This window comes from Phyllobates terribilis, unplaced genomic scaffold (genome assembly GCF_046119375.1).
Source record: "Phyllobates terribilis strain yellow unplaced genomic scaffold, ASM4611937v1 Scaffold_5__5_contigs__length_657084704, whole genome shotgun sequence".
Taxonomy (NCBI): domain Eukaryota; kingdom Metazoa; phylum Chordata; class Amphibia; order Anura; family Dendrobatidae; genus Phyllobates; species Phyllobates terribilis.
This window is the reverse complement of record NW_027362765.1, coordinates 424,227,754-424,248,517: the sequence shown is the minus strand read 5'-3', so window position 1 is coordinate 424,248,517 and position 20,764 is coordinate 424,227,754. Positions and strand designations below refer to the sequence as shown.

The window sequence follows — 20,764 nt, the reverse complement described above, 5'->3', positions numbered from 1 at the left end:
CATAATTATTTACAGGATATGGCCGCTCTCAGTCCTCGGCCAGTGGGGATAAGGATTGGCTGCTCACAGTCCTCAGCCTGGTAAGGGATAGGGGATGGCTGCTCACAGTCCTCAGCCTGGTAAGGGATAGGGACACACGGGGAACAATTCACTAATCCCAACGGGGACCATATTTTAATTAGCAGCAGTCCTTGTACCCTAACGGGTAACTATGTACAGCTCTTTATTCACGCTACTTCCCTTCAGTAGCTATGTCCTCTTTGTGCTCCCTCCTGAGGGTAGTCCTCAGACCCGTCCGGGTCCTCTTGGCTTTCCTCGTATTGGTAGTACTGCAGCTCCTCCTCGGTTAGCCGGGTTAGTATCTCTGCGACAGTCCTCCTCCCAGGTGGCCAGGACTTTACCTCCCTCTGGGCTGCCCCAGTTAGTTGGGCCACCAGGATGTTCACTTTTTGCTCTTCTGTGAGGGGGTACACCTGGAAGAGGCTATCCAGCTTTTCTCTAAAGTCATGCAGGGTATGTGACTCCCCTGAGTACTGGGGTAGCCAGGCTGCTCCCGGGATATAGGGCATGGTGAAAGGCATGACTGCAGCAGCGCTGGCGCTGGCGGGGGTTGAGGCAGTGAAGCTCTCCTCCGTATCCGACATCTTCCTCCCCCCTAGTGGACCGTGGCCTACCTTGCGATGATCCTCTTCCGTAGGCCGCGGCTCCGCAGTGGATCGTCAGGGTTGAGGACCTTCCGTCTCGCTCCTGTGACGACGGCGTCTGCTGGGCTCCTTCCAGGACCTTACGCAACGTCCGGACGTGAGGCGGGGCTTCAGTTCTCGCGCGCTTTCGGAGTCCACGCCCCTCTTCTTCCCGCGCGGCGTCTTCAAGATGGTGTCCAACAGCGGGAAAACTCCACGGATGGCGGGAAGAAGGCAGAAGATGGCGCCGGATGGCGGGAAAACTTCGCGGATGGCGGGAAGAAGGTAGAAGATGGCGCCGGATGGCGGGAAACCTCCACGGATGGCGGGAATCTTCACCACTGGTAAGTTTGAACAGTCTTTTTCAGGCACGCAGTACCCGGTGGTTGCGGGCACGAGATCCTGCCGACTACGCCAAAAGTTGACGCACCCCTGGGCCTGTGTCGCACAGCGTTGCGCATGCAGGAGCTTACCCGGAGCCGGATCTGTTGAGGGTTGTAGTCTCGTGGCGGTGACCCGGTCCGTGCCCAGGGAGTCAGACTAAGTGGCCTTGTATTAGCGGTAGATGTTGGACGACTACGCCACCCGTTGAATGAAGCGAAGGAGCTGCCGCTGCAGGGCAGACCGCTGAGGCCGGTGGTAGGATTATGCAGCGTGATAGTATCACCCCCAACGGGAGGGGTATGGCCTCAGGGCAGCCGACGTGGATGATGGGGGTAGCAGGAATCACTCAGAGACGATGCGGTGTAGTTCAGGGTCTTTACTGGTGATAAAGATAGACCCTCCCGGAGTACTGGCTAGCGATCGGGGCCTGGTCAGTCCTTGAGCAGATGGGATCTCCCCTGGCCAGGCGGAGTTGTAGGCTTCCCAAACTGACTGTACTCTTCTGGCTACCTTGCTAGAGGCGGGTATAAGTAGCAAACGTCCCTGAGTGTACCGTGTGGTGCTCACCCGTATGGCCGGTGACTCGGGGCCTTCCAGTGGCGTCCGCTCCACGACGGCGGTGCTGGTCCCACGCGTGTGACCGTGCCTTCGGGTTTCTTGGCCAGAGGACCTGAAATCCCCTGCCGGGCGGTTTCTGCTGCTGGGTAAAGATTAGTCCCCACAGCCTCGGACTCCGGGTCCGGTGATGGCTTCTCAGTCAGGGCGAGCTCTGCAGCTGCCAGCCCCTGACTCCTTATAGCACTGCTCCCACAGAGCTCCTGATGTTCTTCTCCTATATCTGCTGCTCTTCTCTGTCTCTACTTCTTCTCTACTCACTCACCCTGCCTCAGCCCTAGGTTTATATAGGGGAAGTTCTTCCCCTCCCAGGACTGGGCAGGAGGTGTGGCATGCATAGGATCCCTGACCAAGAGACCTCCCACCTGCTCTCAGACATAACATTGCATTACTGTGGAAACCAGACCCCTGGGGTGCCACAATCACATGTCAACATACAGGTAATTTGTAGAAATGGGCTCCAGAAAGGACTATGCAATCAACTAAAAGTGTTGGCAGCCATCACACTGAGGCCTTATTGGCGCAGACATGTCGGGTCAGTCAATGCATTTCAGGTGGACACAGACATTATATTTCTGGAGTGTCCATGTAGAAAGGCTCATCAATTCAATAGGTAATCTATAAATCACAGTGAAAAAGGCTTTTCTAATCCCAAGTTTCACCGGTAATATCCTATACACAAGTCATTCATTTCAATTAAAGATGAAGGAGACGGAATATCGAGAATCTTTTCAGCAATAGGCTGAAAACTTCAATATTAAAGGAAAACCATCACTGAAAACTTCAAATATAGAAGATGATAATGAAACAGAATGGAAAAAGCTACGGCACAGCTGAACCCAAACTTGAACTGAAAAGTCTGCTGGTTCAACTTTTTTTTCTAAAGTGCATGTCTTCACTTTCAGGTGGATAGTTAAAGATAAAATGAGAAATAGCTGACATTTTGCCATGTGAATTTAATCGTGCCTTAATAGACAGACTGCATACATTCATGCTTTGTAGCAGAGGATATCATTATATCCAGAGGATATGCCATAAATATCTGATAGGTGCAGGTTTCAGGTTTCTGAAATCTTCATCTATATCCAGATCATAGATCCCATGTCCAACTCGTCAATGTGGTCACCAACCGTCATATTCAATTGAGAAATGAATGCAGAAGGAATGAGAGTAAAAGAGGCCCCTGGTAGAGATGAGCGGATTTTTTGAAATTTTATTTCCCCGGCTTTGCCGAATTTTTCCCAAAAATAATTTTTTGGGGGGGAATAATCTCGAGTAAATCTTAACACTAGAAAGCTTGCAATTGATCAGAAAATAGCCATGGGGGAGTGAGGAGAGAGAGACAATCCCACTGACGACAAGAGCTTACACTCTACAGGAGGTACAGAGAGAGGACCCCACTGACCATAAGAGCTTACACTCTACAGGAGATACAGAGAGAGGACCCCACTGACCATAAGAGCTTACATGTTACAGGAGAGACAGAGAGGGGACCCTGCTGACCATAAGAGCTTACACTCTACAAGAAAGAGAGACTAAGGCTAGGGTAACATGACTATTTTACACTCATCTGAGAAAATTGCTCTGATTATGCTAATTACACTGTGACCCAATTTTCTTGGAGGTGGTGAATCAAAAAAAAGTTTCTCCACCTTCTCCAATCAGTCTGTCCGTTAAATTCAGACTGCACTCGGATGTCATCCGAGTGCGGTTAGATATTTTCCATGTACCCATAGACTTGAATGGCCCACTGTGATCCAATTATCAGAGACAAATCATTCATGCTGTGATTTATTTTCCTCGGTCAGAGGAAAAAAAAATCTAATATGTGAACAGCCTCATTGAATAACTTGGGATCGAATACTATCCGTCAAAACAATGAATAGTACTCGTCTGAGTTATATGGTCATCTGCATGGGCCCTTACACAGTGCCTCTGGAGATAGAAAATGACTCTGCCACAGAAACTGTGCTCTGCTGAGAACCGCTGATCTATGATGGTCCAGGTACTGACCACCACTGTACAATATGATAATCCGCTGGATGTCATAGCTGCAGGGCAATACGGCGAGGCTCTTGCAGCCATGCAAAAATACATTAGCCTGGTCTCTTTTGCCCGCCACGGTTTCCCATACTGCAAAAGCATTTTTTTTTTTTTTGCGAACTGCAAATCGAATCTCAAAGTGTTCTAAATTCACTAAAAATTTCAAGAATTTCAACTTGAACTAGATCCTCCACAGAATAATTTGCTCATCTCTAGTTTCAGGTGCGACCTTTTGCACCCTCCTACAGCAGTTACATCTCTTTGGTTTAAAAACCTGAAAAGTAGGATTTTATCTAATCCTCCCATCCCAGGGTACACTCATATAGCAGTCAGTAATCCATGATTTAACTATATAAGCTTGCAGAGTCACACTGACCTGCAAAGTTCTTTATAGTAAGGAATGGGGCCCCGACACAGGTACAAGGGACTTGATTTTTCCTATCTCTCATGTATGTGAGTTACTATACGCAAATTTAACGCATGTCACAATTACGGTATCTCATCCAATCCTTGATTACTGCTCAAGTTAAAATGTGTTGTTTGTCGGGTGAAATGACCTTAAGTGCTGCAAATCATTCTCGGTAAACAGGACTTTGCCGGCCAAGGACTATGGCAATAGATGTACATTGAATGATCTATTACAGATCAATCAGTGCACATCACTGAGCGCCGTCCAAAATCGGCAATTCAAGACTATGGGTTGCTTTCACATTGTGTTCCGGCACCCGTTCGGTGGCACCATCGGGGCTTAAGTCTGAACCCCCGAGATTCTGATGTATGCGCCAACGAGCCATAGACTATAATGGTGCTGGCAGAACAAACGTTCTCTCTGCCGTTCATCATTTTCGGGCGTGTACGCCTACTGGAGTCAGAAACTCAGATGTAGTAGACCGCGTCCGGGTGTCTGTCTCCAGTAGGCGTACATGCCCAAAAATGATGCATGTCATAGTGCACGCTTGCTCTACCGGCACCATTATAGTCTATAGGCACATATGTCTGAATTCCGTTTTGCGGGGGGTTCAGATGTAAGCAGCGTCGGGGCCACCAAACAGGTGCCGGAACGCAATGTGAAAAAAATTGTACTGCATCACCGACTGACAGAATGGTGAAGTTGGAGAAACTTTTTTGTTTTCCTCTCCACATCCGAGGAAAACTGATGCTATTCTGACCAGAATATTTGGATCATTTTTCTGGGATGTAGAGAAAATGATGGTGTGCACTTACCGTAACTGATATACTGATCCATGTTTGTGGATCAGAATCAGCCATTCAAGTCCATGAAACATGGATGCAAATCGGAAATCTTCCAATATTAGCATACAGATGCAACATTGCTATATACAGGCAATATAAAGAAAGCATGAGAAAAAAAATGGTCTGTTTCTTACAGATGGTAAAATTCATACAGATTTATGAATGTAGCCTAAGGGTATGTTCACATGCAGCATTTTTTTTTGCATTTTGTTATGCAAATAAGTTGCATTTTACAGTACCAGCAAAAGCTATGAGATTTCAGAAATCTCATGCACACGCTTGTTTTTCTTTTTCCTGGCTGAATTTGAGAACTGCAGCATTTGTTAAATCTGCAGCATGTCAATTCTTTCAGTGTTTCTGCAGTGTTTTTTCACCCATACAAAGCAATTAGAATGCCAAAATGCTACAAAAAAAGTAGCAAACAAGTTTTGCTGTGTTTTTTTGCTGCATTTTTGGTGAATAATACTAACTTTATTAAACATGTACTGCTGACAAAATGCACATGTAATCTGCACACAAAAAATGCAGTTAAAAAATGCAGTTAAAAATGCAGCACAACTTGCATTTGGAACACAGTGTTTTACTGCAAAAAGAGCTTTGGCTGCAGAAAAAATAAAAACACAACAAAAACGCTGTGTGTGAACTTATCCCTAGACACTGTTTTCACAGGATGGTTCTATTCTTGGATTGGTATATCACCCATTCATTTCCGTGGGAGTTGCATAAGCAGAATAGAACAGTTGCACTTTGCTGTTTTTATATCTTTGCCCCAGTTATTTTTGTTTCAGCCATGAAAAGCAGAGATGGAAATACATTTTTACGTAGCTAAAAAAAATACATTTAAAAAATGGCACATGTTTTTTACTGAAATTTTTACATTTTTGCAATGCAGTTTTTGATAACTTGATTTTCAGAGGTGAAAAATGTTGCAAACATTTTTAACATGGTTGATGATCGCTTGGACTAGCTATGTCCTCGTCTGGGTCAATGCTGGAGCTGGCCAGATTTTAAAGTCAAGAGCCAAGACTTTCAAACAAGATTCTAGATGTGATCTAGGCTTGGATAGCAAAAAAAAAAATGATTTACTCTATAAAGAGTAACCATCATTTTTATTTAATAAATTAAATGATACACATGAAAATTGGCAATTTTGTAATATGATATATTTTATCAGAGATATCTGCTTCTTTCTCCTCCAGGGCTGATCATTCATTTTAAAATTCTCAATTCATGGGTTCAGTGTATTCAGTGAAGACAGATTTTACCATTACTGAGACAGGAGATGACAGTTGGTGCTGATAAGATTCTATGTAGAGAAGAGGGGGAGGAGCTTTATCTCTTGCTCCTCCCATCTACATAGAATCTTATCAGTAGCACCTGTTATCTCCTATCTCAGTAAAGGTAAAATCTGTCTTCACTTAATACAGATTGTACCCATGAATTGAGAATTTTTAAAATGAAAGATCAGTCCAGGAGGAGAAAGAAGCAGATATCTCTGATACAATATATTACAAAACGGCTTATTTTCACTTGTACTATTGATTTATGAAATAAAAATGAAAACTATCATTACTCTTTAAGCACTGAATCTTCTTTACTGTTTTTTTCTCTGCAAAGGGACATTCATGGTCACCTGCTTATTCGAGTGAATTGGGCTGGCTATAGTTCTCTGCACACCAAGGCGGCCAGAAGAGCTGCTGTGCAGGGAAAGACTGCACAGGGATTCAGTACAGAAAAGGTGCTGCATCCTCTTCTTTCTCAGTATTTATAGGGGTCCCAGAGGACAGTACTGCAGCAATATGCTATCTAGTCAGATGGGAGTACCCATTTAAGATGCCCCTACGTAAAGGTGGAGAAGTCATCTAAACACCCTCTATGAAGACTTCTCATATATTATTGCCTTAACCTGCTGTTTTATGTGATTTATTCTCATGTGCCTGCAGTTTCCTGGTTATTTAGAGATGACAGGGTTAACTGTTAGTGGCCAGTCCAGGTTGGGAGGAGCTAAGTGGGCACATAGGAAACTAGTTCCTGGTGGTGAGGGAGTTGGAGAGAAGCTACTGAAGAAGAAGGAAATGCTGTATTCTGTTGGCTAGATTGCAGGCCACAAATGAGATGGGTGTTCAGCAACAAGAAGATAGGATAGCAAGTTCTAGAGCAAATTCTGCAGCAACTGATTTCTTATACGGCCGTAGTGCAGAGATTGAAGAAAAGTAATAAGAAGGTTGGGCAGTGCATACAGCCGTGGCAAACTGAGCTGATGGAGGCACAGAAGACGTGGGCTACAGAAAGGCACTGTGTTAACCAGTTTTTGAGGTTTAGAAAACTCCTATTCCGACCCGGAGGGGACATGTGGTCCCATTGCAGTGGAGGATAAAGAAGGGAAGGCGAGAGTTACGAAGGTTGGGAAGTATTGTCTCTCACGAGTAATATTAATACCATTGAAATGCTGTGTGTGCTACACATAAGAAAAGAGGCATGATACAGAAGAGATGTACCAAAAGTATTACGCCTGCTATCGCAGTTCTACTTAAGGAATTCCGGTATAATTGTTTATCTTTTTACAACAGATTCTGGGCTCACTGATTCGCTTCGTATTTACAATGTCCCAAATCCAGCCAACCACCTGTGGCCTGAATAGGGGTAAGCAGCAAACCCCCAGATCACACAGGGGTACCGTAAATGGGTGCTTTAGGACTGTGAAGCAAACTTCACCGCGAGAGGTCCATTACACCTACAGCATCAGTAGATGTTGGACAAACATTCATTTGGTGGCAGCTATTTCTCGCGGCTCTCCATATACATACCTATCAAGTAAGCATGTGTTTTCAATGGTCAGAGGGGACTTTGCTTCTGAAAGGCACTTCTGGCGGCAGCTTTACCTCCCCAGAGAACAAAAGGATGAAGTGTTGACCTTCAACATGCTAGCTCCTTCTTCCCTATGTCATCAGTTGTAGAGAAAAACACCCTAGATGGATGGTAGATTTGGCCATCATTATGCAAATGTGTATGGGTAGCTTTAGAGTTTCTTTTAAGGTCAAATGTAATAATACTTTCTTTACTTTCACTAATGAACCCATTGTAAAAGATGACACCTTTATACTGTGTTGTTCTTAGACAATGTCCTGCTATGAAATTGCCCTTTAACTATGGCCTCGACATCGTTGATTATATAATTTTTTTTAATTAGCCTTCTCCTTTTTAAAGGTCATATTATATCTGTGGCCTTTTTTTATCAGCTATTATTTTTCCAGTGCTGAAAGTTGCTTGTTTTTTTGAAGGTTAAACGAGTTATAATTGTATTCATATTTTCAGAATCCATGCACATTTATTCTGTGTTATTTGATCCTTACTAAATTTTCATTGTTGAATTTGCACTCAAGCAGCATGTAGCCATGAGTAATATTTCTAATGTCGTATATTACTCATATCTTAACTGCTCCTTAAGGCCCTTTTGTTATTTTTCTTACATTTTATTTGGCTAAAAATCTGTTATACCTTTCTGATTTCCTGCATGAATAAACCGACTTTAGCAAAATTCACAGAAAATACAATCTTTGAAATAAAAAGAATTTATAGATTTTACGTTAATGTGATTAGTGTCAATATTCTTCAGTACATTTTACAATAATTAGCTCCATTGATTTAGCTGTATGCCACCATAAGTGTTGCAATCACAGGCTACCTAATAAGTATTTCAGTTATAGGTTTCTCATAAGTGCCCACCGCAGGTTCCCACCCCCCTCCCCACCAAAAAAATCAATAAGTGCCATGTTAGACTAATAATCTAGTGCCTTGTAAGTAGAGATGAGTGGATCAGGCAAAATTCTAATTCGCCTGTTTGCAAAATTTTTCCCGGGAAAGTATGTGATAGCTAATGCTAAAGCGGATATGCATTTATGTAATCTCCACATAGTGAACAAATACTTCAGACTTGGCACACATGGACACAATGACAGTATCCATAAGTGACATAGACGTTTGAGTCATAGACATCCAAAAAGCATTAAAGGGGTTGTCCAGGACTATTTTTTTTTTTTTTACTATGTTCCTAAAAATTAACAGGCAGGTAGTTGCTTTCAAAGGCAACTACCTGCCTGTCCTAGCCGGTGCAGGCTTGAAGCGGTCACCCACCGCTCCTGCCAACAATTCAGCTGCTCCACGTAAAAAAGAGCAGCTCTGTCATTGGGGTAAGACTGCCAACATCATGCAGATTGATAGCCGGCTCTCCCCTAGTTTGACAGATGACTCTCTGCTGCCTATCAGCATAATGGCGGCAGTCACGCTCTGTTAACAGAGCAGAGCGGAAGAGAAAGAGCTGCTCCTTCGCAATGACATCAGCGGAAGCCGCAAAATCTCTGGCAGGAGTGGTCTGTTACTGCTCTGCTCTGTGCTGGCAGAGATCGGTGTCAGGCACAACTGACAGATAGTTAGCAACTACCTGTCTATTAGTGATGGTGCTTAGGCCCATAGTAAAAACATTAAATAGTCCTGGATAACCCCTTCAAAGAACTACAAAAACATAACCTGACAAAGGATCTTATAGTGTCAACTTGTCGAAATACTGCAAGATCTGAATGCTGCTTTAAATCCAAGGCTAAAAGGGCATCACTTCACAGAGAGCCAGACAAGAGCTTCACCATCACTTGACGTAATGCACAGGGATTCCTGTGATTCAATGAAACTGCCTATAACTGGAGACAAAAGATATGCAATGACCTTTATAGATGATTATGCAAGATACACAGTCACTAATCTAATGAAAAACAAAAGGTAAGCTTTGCATAAACTAAAACACTATGTAACAAAGACAAGTTTCAATAAAAGACCTTCATACTTTGAAGAGATATTAATCTAATACAATATGGACAAAGCATCAAAAGTCTCATACACACAAGAGCAAAATGGGATAGTGGAAGAGAAGAACACAACCCTGACAAATGATCAGATGAGTGTTCGCCATCCTCTGGAATTCGGTGCCTTAACACATCCGTTTATCCGCCACACTCGGAACCTTCAGACGGAACTTGAAAACCCATCTCTTCAAGAAAGCTTACAGCCTGCAATGACCCCGCTACCACCTCACCACCACCGGAGCTGCTGTAACCCCCTGCCTTACTGTCTCCTTACCTATTATCCAGTAAACTGTAAGTCCGCAAGGCTGAGTTTGTACACCTTATTTTATATTTGTACCTTGCATGTAACCCCTTCTCATGTACAGTACCATGGAATCAATGGTGCTCTAAAAAGAAATAATAATAATGCTGACAGATTGTGGACTACATGAAAAATAATGGGTGAAGCTGAAATAACAGTAACTAATTTATGAGACAGAATCTTCTCAAAAACAGAAAAGAAAAGCTCCTTTGAACTGTGGCATGGTGAGAAGCCAAATATAAAACACATTTTGCATTTTGCTTGTAGAGCAAATATCAATTTGAGAGGAAAAATGCACCAAATTCCAAAACCAAGCAGTAGGATGAATCTTCGTTGGATAAAGTGACAATTGCAAAATGTAGAGAATCCAAAACAAAGTTGCTATTAGCAAAATAATTATTTTTGATGAGTAGTTAAAAGGTAATGTGATTATGTGATTACATTAGATCAAAGGAGAAAACTTATAGTGATCAGTGTACTACTGAACAAATAGATGAAGTCAGCATGAGCCAAAATACTACAAGTGAAAAGGTAAAATAAAACCCAGATACAGAACCAAGGAATTTTACAAGAGAAAACAAAGGTAAGTGTGGCACCCCAGAGGGTCTGGTTGCCCCAGTGGTAGTAATACCATGTCTGGGAGCAAAACAGGAGTTTCCTGGTCAGAAACACACAACAGCAACACCTCCTGCTCCAGACCAGAGAGGGGAGGATCCTGCCCTTTATAACTGGATCTGGAGGCGGGGTTAGTCAGTCTAGTCTGAGTTCAGTCTAGTGTCAGGAGTCAAGTAGGACACTAAGGAGCAAGGAGCCAGGGACTGGAGCTGAGTTAGCTCGTCCTGGCCAGTGCACACAGAGGACGGGACACCGGAGTCCGAGGCTGTGGGACCCTTCAGGCCCAGCATCAGATACCACAGGGCAGGGGATTGCAGGTCTCCTGGCCCAACAGAAGCCCAGAGGCTCAGCCACATGAAAGGACCAGTACCGCCACAGAGGAGCGAGGAATACATGGGATCCGAGTCGCCAGCCATATGGGTGAGCACAGCACTCCACACTCAGGGACGTGGGCTACAACACGACTATAAGCGGGATAGCCCAAAGAGTACAGTCAGTACGGCAGGCCTACAACTCCACCTGGCCAGGGGGATTCTAGGATTGCTCCCAGACTGACCAGGCCCTCATCCCCAGCAAGTACTCCCGTTGGGGCCTGTATAATTGCCACCAGTAAAGACCCTAGGACTGCACTGCAAAAACTCCGTGTTATCATTACTGATCCCGGCACTATCACCACCATCATCCATACATGCTGCCCTGAAGCTCCACTCTTCCTGTGGGGAGTCACATCACCTTGCTGCACACACCAGCAGCTTCAGTGGGCTGCTCCGCTGCGGCGGTTCCCAATAACCACATCCCACAGGTGGCGTAGTTGGACTATAGAGAAACTACTCTGGTTTGACCGCCCTGAGTCACGGACCGTGTTGCCGCCATGGTGACTACAACCCCCAGCATCTACAAGGCCCTGCTCCGGGTATCTCCCACGGCCCAGGGGGTGCGTCATAAGCCACCTGTGCATTTTTAATGCAATGCGCGCATAGCCAATGTATATAAACTCACATCTTGGGAAGACACATCACAGCTCTCACAATGGTAAGCAAACTAATAAATTGATAAATGGTGTGCAGAGGAAGAAATGAAAATCTTTCATGACAACCAAGGATGTTCGCACAGATGGAAAGCGTTAACCCAAGAACCAAACATGTTGATGTGAAGTTCCATTTTCTGAAGGATCTTCAACAATAAAGAATTCTAGATTTGTAGTTTGGCCCAAATGAGGACATGCTCTTGAATATTGTTGCCTTTGACTGCAGAGATACATTCCGTGCTGATGAAGAGTCTGGGCCTAATTGGCTAAGTCTTAGCTGTTGAGAATGGGTGTTAGAGTAATAGCAACAGCTGAAGATTTTTTTCTGGAGGGACAGTGTTGAGAGCGATGGCTCTGTGTTAAAGAATTGGACACTAGTAGCTACAAAGCGGAATAAAACCTTTTCTTTCACCTCTCCATTGCAGAGATATTAGCAAAGTATTTGGCACCCAATGAGTTAACCTCTTTTGAGTCCAAGTGTGTTTATGATAGCTGTCACTAGGGTTGTGCCCTTTTTCTCCCTGTGTGATGCTGATCAATCATAAGCAGGGAACAACACTTGAAAGAAAGAAGAACATGCTTAGATCAGATTTCTCAGTGTGGGAGATGTAAAGTTACAGCTCTGATCTCCTGTTCTAACCGCCTGCATAAGTCAATGTGGGAGAAGGGAAGTGCAGCTGAGTTTAGCTGTGTCACATTGCAAACCCTTTTATTAGTTCTCCTGATCACTTAGTGTGATTACTGAAACACTCATGTCTGCTGAGTTCAAGCAACTTTTTCTTGTTTTGCAGTGAGATCAAGGCTGTAATTCTGTCTCATACAGGAGTAGGATCTGATAATAAGTGTTTGTAATGTGACACAGCTAAACTCAGATGCACTGCCCCTCCCGCACACTGACTCATGCAGGAGGTTAGATCAAGAGATCAGGACTGTCTGTTAAGGCCCCGTCACACTTAGCAACGCTGCAACAATCCCGACAACGATACGACCTGTCAGGGATCGTTGCTGCGTCGCTATGTGGTCGCTGGTGAGCTGTCAAACAGGCAGGCTCACCAGCGATCAGGGGAGCAGCGACATCATGGAAAGAATCTTTCCACGATGTCCTGCTCCGGTTACCAGCCTGCTGCTGAAGCAGGAGCAGGCTGGTAACCATGGTAAACATCGGGTTACTAGGGGCACACACGCACCTAGTAAGCCGTTGTTTATCATGGTTACCACTCTGCTACAGTGAGCGGGAGGTTACCGCTCACTTTAGCAGGCTGGTAACCATGATAAACATCGGGTTACTAGGGGCACACGCGCACCTAGTAACCCGTTGCTTATCATGGCTACCACTCTGCTACAGTGAGCGGGAGGTTACCGCTCACTTTAGCAGGCTGGTAACCATGATAAACATCGGGTTACTAGGTGCGTGTGTGCCCCTAGTAACCCGATGTTTATCATGGTTACCAGCCTGACCAGCGGGAGGGCAACGAACAAAAAATGGTCCAGGACATTCTGCAGCGATCAGCGACCTCACAGCAGGGGCCTGATCGCTGCAAAGTGTCACACATAGCGACATCGCTGGTGAGGTCGCTGTTACGTCACCAAAACCGTGACTCAGCAGCGATCTCGCTAGCGATCTCGCTATGTGAGACGGGGGCTTTATTGTACATCTTGTACACTGAAAAATCTGCTTTATGTTATGGTTGGGGCATGTTCTTTTTTCTTCCTTTTGAGTGTTGCTGCCTGCTTATGATTGGTTAACATCATACAGGGAGAAGAAGTACATGCCCCCAGTGAAAACTGGCTGATATCACCCACTGAGACTTAAAAATTTAACTCATAAGGTGCCAAATACTTTGATTGCTGATATCTCACAACGGAGAGGCAAAAATAATGTTTTATTTCTCTCTGCAGCCACTATTACATCGTGTACCCAGTTCAACATGAAAAATTTGTCTAAAGCTCCTCTTTAAATGTTAGAGTTTGTTAATGTATGCAGTTCATCTACACTGTACTGTGTGACCTCTCTGGTTTGTGTCTGTTTTCACCTGTATCCTCCTTGTTGTCAATGATGAAGATTATTAGGTGCTGTAGGTTCCAAGTACAGCAGTTCATTCTCCCACAGTGTCTGAATGCTGAATGATGCTGTTGAAAGCTGAAATCTGCAACAGAAAAACTACCCTTTGATTGACATTTTCAATTTTACAGTGTAAATAGGTTTCATGTCCTGAAGGTAATACATACAGTTAGATAATACTAGTTGTGTTGGAAAAGGCATGAAGAGGGAGTTGTTGGATATGATACATTTTTTTGGGAGCATTATTATTGGAGCACTGTGTGATAGTATTTTAGCACGCTAAAAGTGTAAACAGGTATTCACATTCAACGGCACAGATGATGAAGACTGAAATTGATATTTATTTACAATAAACAATTTAGGTGAACAGAAATTAAATGTCTAAGGGTTTCATGATTTGCAAGAAACGTTAAACTAGTTCACAATACTAGGGATTATTATTCTAGGCATATAAACAGTATCTTTGTTTCACAACACAGTTCTGAATCACAAAGTTAACTAACTAATATTCCAAACGATATTTAGATGTGTCTGTAAGCCAGTTCAACTAGCACTGCACATCCGACACAGGTCCAGGCGATGACTCATCCTCTGCCCTGGACTCAGGTGCTTTTCATATTTTCTAACTGCGACACAGCTTGTCACATGCCCTTGTGCCTCTTGCTTCTGCCTCCTACCTGGCAACACACACACATTTTCCAGTTCCTGCTTGCTCTCTTTTTGCTCCCATTTTTATACTCCCCAGTCACTAGATGGCAGTGCTCATTTACTTAGGCTCCACCGTGCATTCAGTTATATAAATCTTTCACTTCCTTACAAAAGTATATTAATTTGGTAGCACTATTTAAACACGTGTTACCTAGTTTGTATTTCATCTATTCTCCCGCTTAAAAAAAAGGACAGATGCTCCTTTCACAATGACTGCAGTGTCTGTCTATCATGATTCTTGCTGGATGGACTATCTTTTCTATGTCATTCCACATGCAACCACACAACTTCATCTGAGCTATTTGTGTTTTCCATTTAAACTATACAACACATTTGACTATGGTGTCTACTTTTACTGTTCTTTTTTCAACTTAGACATTCAAGACTATTCTTTGGCTATGACGCAATTGTAGGTTACATAGTTACATAGGTTGAAAAAAGACCTAGGTCCATCAACTTCAACCTTTCTCCACCAGTAATACATTTTTTTTGTCACTAAATTATCTATAACCCACAATGTTATGTGTCCTGAGGAAATCATCAAGCCCTTTTTTTTAAAGCTGTTATAGTTATGTAGTTGGTTAATTGATGAGAACCAGTATATAGTGGAAAGAGAGAACCATAGCAGGGAACAAAGTATCTACCGATGGTACTGAGCAGTAACAGCCAGTACTTAAGGGACTGGTGCCTGTTTGCCCCTTAAATTTCCTTCTCTTCAATTTTGTATCTCCTCTCTTGTTTTCTAATTTTGCATTGCCTGTGAATATCTAAATATACCCATGAATGCTTGTTTGGCCGAAATCTAGTTCTCCTGACTCACCCATGCAGTAGAACACAAGACCTGCTGAAACGTTCTAAATGGGTAGAGAAGAGTAAGCCTCTGCCAGACACTTCTGGAGGTAATTTATCTTCCCTGTAAACAAAAGAATTATACTGTACATTGAAATCTTTATTTACCCCAATGCACAGTATGGTTGTGAGAGAGTAGGCGCACATCAGATGGTCAGCTGGTCCCGTTGAAGTTCAACTATCGAAGCCTTCTCTCCCCAACATCATCTACCAGTAAGACTCAGGAGGCCTCCATATACATTAAATGGTTGGATAGTATTGGTGAAATTGATGGGTTCAACCAAAATTAATTTAAATGTCCTTTTTATTGCATACAAGTGCAAGCACTCATACCTATAATAGTCAATAAGGCTGTTCACATCTGCATGATTTTTTGTTCCTCGCAAATTCACAAGGACATGCTTGATTTTGATCCGAGTATGTTTGAAAATTTAGGCTTGTTTAGCTTAGAAAAAGACGCCTCAGAGGGGATTTCATTTACATGTATAAATATATGTGTGGTCAATACAAATGACTGGCACATGACTTATTCCTTCCAAAGACCATACTAAGGACCAAGGGGCACTCATTATGGGTGGAGGAAAGGCGATTCCGGCAGCTAAATATGAAGGGGTTCTTTACAGTCAGAGCAGTCAGACTTTGGAATGCCGACCATAAGAAGTAGTGATGGGCGACACTATAACAGCTTTCAAAAAAGGGCTGGATTATTTCCTCGATACACATAACATTGTGGGATATAGATAATTTAGTGACAAAATATATAATTGGTGGAGGAAGGTTGAACTTGATGGACCTAGGTCTTTTTTCAACGTATGTAACTATGATCAAAGTCTGATGAAACTCTGACAAAAAAAGCACTAATGAAACCGGTCCCAATTTTCTTGTATGAGAGAATCACTGATGTCTGAATGAACCCTAATGTTAAGGGTTTCTTTCATAGGTTAGTACTTCTCAGTAGCAAAAGAGGTAGACCAACAAAAATTGTCCCTCACTTACCAAGGACTCCACAAGATCTTTGTAGTTTGCAGCCTTTACCCAGTATCCAGGACTTAGTCTGCCATGTTAGCTTGAGCTAGTTATTAATATGTGCAAACTCTCCATGCTTTTCAAGCAGAAGATGCTTCAGGAAATCCTGGTGTTTTTTTTTTTTTCCTGAACTGTCTTTTGCCGCGTCTTTTCAGTAGTTTTTTTGTACACCTTTGCCTTTTTTTTCTTCACTTGTACTGTATAAAATAGTGAGCGGCTTCAAAGCAGAAGCCACCTGAGAAATTGTCAGGTCATTCCTTTCCACTGATTTGCGTCTTTGGAGACGCGAATCGGTTAAAAGAACTTCCAAAGACTGAACATATGCACAGCAAGTCATTTTGACATTGCAGGGCATATGCTCTTTTTTGTAACCTTTTATTTAGCACTTTTTCAGGTGGGTTAAAGATATTACCCCCTGGAAAAGACGATATGTTCACATACCCTAACTAGTGAGCATTTCTTAACTTAGACCCTTCCGATGTCCTGCAATGGGACCATCTAAGATACTGTACCGTTTACTAAATCACAAAAACAACCTACTGGATTTAATTTCTAATATATAATAACGATTTTGTTCTCCTATAATATGCTTTATATATATTTATGTTCCTGAAGCTGTTCCTTTGTGCTTTCTATTACTTTTCTAAACTACCAAACAGCACTGTTAAAAAAAAAATGATTTGCATGTATTAATTTGTCATCGCACGTTTTGCCATTAAGCACATGTCAGTCTAGAAACGCAGCAACATAAATATATTGAAGGGCAATCACTGCTGATTGTACTGTCGCACATGTAAAGTTAATTGCATAAAATTGCAAACCTCTTTTCTAAGACCATGGGGATTATAATTGGAGCAGATTCCGAGCGAATTATATAATTATATAATTTTTCATGTTAACCGGGCATACAACAAAGCAGAAGGAATAACATTTTTTTCGATTTTTATAACATGGCTGTTCTTCTTATATGTATTTTTCACTCCAGGTTCAGGAAGATTGCTCTGCCACTTTCAATCCTGCAGTCTCTTCATCTTGTGTCCATATGTCTCCATATGCGTGTCAGAGACGGACTCCGCTGCAAGACATCAACAGAATATTCACGGTAATAATTATTGGCTACACAGTCATCAAAACTGCTAGCTAAAATAATGATATAGCAGGCAGCAGAGTGGAAAAAAGCGAACTCAGGGGTCAGGTTTATACCGGTGAAATAGAATTTCATTGTGATTTTCTAAGCCACGTCTCAGCTGTGACTGGTACTGGCAGGGACAGAAATATTCCATTTAATTGCATAGGGCTTATCTGGGCAAGGATTTTACAAACACTTGGGAATCAATAGCGAAAATGATTTCTGCATTCTTCCACTACAGGCTATTTTTCATGTTCACTGCAACATGTATTTTGTCCAAGGATTATTCTACAATCATATAAATGTGAAAGTCGCATTGATATTCGCTTGGCGCTAATCTTTAATGTACTCGTTCCAACATGTCAACTTTTCAAATGACATTTAAATTTGAGCCGTAGAGAGATAATGCCAACACCCAATTTTTTCATGATGGATGTTCGGCATTCTGATGTGCCTGAAATCCATAGGTGATGTTCCACTCCGGCAACATCGAAACATTGTTCCTTCTCAAACGTATACTTATTCCAGCTATCTGACTCATTTTAGTGTTATTGAGTGCTTGGGGAAGGCAATGGTTCAGCCGCTGATAATCTGTAAGATTACTACTTTAAGGCGCCCCAGTGTTCAGGCTTCGGAGAGACTGCGGCTAAGTAGTTTCTACTTGCTATGCAAAGCTGGGACATATTCCGCGTTGTAGGATATTGAGGTCACCGCACGCATGACTTGCTTTGCAAATAAAAACAGATTTACAGGGACAAGACCAATTTTCCTATTCTCTTGTCAATGTACCCAAAGCCATTTATATTATTATCCAGTTGTGCATTAAATGCTTTACGTTGGCACACGACAGACCTGCCGAGTATGAGTTCAAGGCAATGGCGCACTATCGTCTTGTGGCTATAACACATCATCAAAGAATTTGATGCCGCTATCTTCCAGGCAATTTACCATTTATATACCATGTAAAATTTAATTACAGACATAAAAGGACAATTTATTCCCCACCATCGTGAGAGCTTTCGTATATTTCTTTCTTTCAACAAACTGATTTTCATTTAATTCCAGTGTATTGTGCATATCACGTTACATTCTAATGAGTGGTATTGATTTCCAACAGTGAAATCCATTACCGTGGCCCACCTTTTTAGTAAAATCAGCCCACATGCTTGAAAGGAGTACTGGTATAACTGAATGACTAGGAAAATAGTAGATTCTTGTTGCCAATTTTTGTCAAATTGTTATTGCAATTTCTAACGATAATCCGGAAACAGTTCAGGGCAAGACATATAAAAGGTGGATAAAATTTATCTTTTATCTAATATTTGAGACTTCGTTTGGAAATGTGAAGATTCATGTGCACAACTTCATACAAGTTCCAAGAATAAATTGAGGGGAACCATACTAGGGCTCCCATTGTTTTTCACGGGATCTATTCATATGTCTCCGATTTCATATGGAGGAATGCAAAAGTTTTTTTGGGGGGTTTTATGAGAAAAATAAATTGTGGCCTAATATATCAGGAAAAAATACCTCCCACATATAATGCCACACCTGTAATGTCTCACATAGTGAGGTGGATCCTTGAAGCCTTGAATCCAGAAGAGCGGTTCTAGAGCACCAAGGGCAGGTAGCAGTGGAGCAGCAGGATGGAGGAGTGGGATGTATAAGAAAAGCCAAGCTGATATATTAAAGCTGAAACAGTAATGTCTGGTGAAGAAGAGCTGGCTTGGTGATGCCTGGTGAAGCAGAACTGTATTGGTGATGACTGGTAAAACAGAGCTGGATCACTGATTACTGGAACAGTGTAGACTGATGTAGCAGGGCTGGATGGATACTGATATAGCAGATTTGTAGCAGTGGTTTTTGATAGCAAAGCTGGAACACTGCTAACTGGAATAGTAGTGGTGTAGGGGTAGCATTTGTAGTGGTGTATAATGTAGCAGTGCTGGAACAACAGTGTTAAGGAAAAAAGGTGGTTCACAATACAAATTAGTGGCAAGAGGTGAACTACCTGAATACTCAGGCGGTATCCTGTCACTTGAGCTAGGTTGAAATAACACGGGTTGACATTGTCATAGAAACATGTCAGATTACCTCAGCAGTTTATTTAGGTCTTTTTGAATCCTCTCTCTCTCTTCTCTAGTATTAGCTATCCCTCCTAGCTTTGTGTCATCAGCAAATTTAATCAGTTTACCCTCAATTCCTTCATCTAAATCATTGATAAAGATGTATGGGGTCAAATTTTGACCCCAAGGGTACTGCGACTGCAGCAAGCATTCAATATAGATTGTCGATCATGTTTTTTTTTCATATTTACTTTAGTCCTTGCACATTTTTTTGGTTTTGGGTTTATATTCAATTAGTGCTTGTGGGCTGACTCTCCTGGTCAAGATTACAACCCTTAGCGATTTTAATTTGTCAAAACTATGTGTTACACGCACGCCGCCTAAGTTCAGATAGGGGTGAGACAGGTTACATAAATTCTTTTGAATCCTGGGGGAACCGTTACTCAGGGCGAACATATGCTGCAGTTCTCTCAGTCATACAGGGGGTATTGACCCTCAGGCACAGACAGGTGGGTGGATTCACTTGCTGACCAGACACATTTGACAAGAGTCCTCATAAACGGTAGAACAGTAGCATTTAATATGAAGCTGCATGGCCAGTGCAATTTAAGTCTCTTGAGCAACAGGTTCCAGTAACAAACAGTACAGTTTCTTCTTAAAGCACAAGAATTAACAGTCTTTCCAGTAGCACAGTACAGCACAGATCAAGTCTCTTTAGCAGCACACTTATATGCACCCACAACCACAGGCTTTTCCTTCACAAAGGCACAATAGTACACAGCATTCTTTATCCTGCATTGAGATGGAGGGGGGAGAAAGTCCTTATCTTTCTTCCCAATAATACTCTGCTCTGTTAGTTCAGGAAGTCTATGTGACCTGTGTTTAGCTTCACTCCTGATTTGAATCCTGTTAACTTCCCAGGCGCTTCAGTGAGATACAGATCACACACACCACCTTTCCCTTCGGTTCCAGCCAGACTAATAAACAAGTTCCCCACAATCCCCCTGGGGCTCTGCTAACCACTCCCTGTCTCCTGTGACTGTGTTAACCCCTCTAGTTACTGGAAGCTTCTGAAGCACAACACTTCCTGTCTCCTGTGATTGTGTTAACTCTAATAGTTGCTGGATGCTTTTGAAGCATCAGCAC

At 42.6% G+C, this 20,764-nt stretch overlaps 1 protein-coding gene across 1 annotated transcript in view; it reads left to right on the top strand.

The window, feature by feature from the left end:
- The window catches only part of LOC141271601 (DNA nucleotidylexotransferase-like), a 279,576-nt gene that overhangs the window by 188,050 nt on the left and 70,762 nt on the right, over positions 1–20,764 (top strand). The window contains exon 5 of the mRNA XM_073681645.1: positions 17,446–17,525. Within this exon, the coding sequence (XP_073537746.1) occupies positions 17,446–17,525 (80 nt within the window). The remainder of the gene's footprint in view (positions 1–17,445; positions 17,526–20,764) is intronic.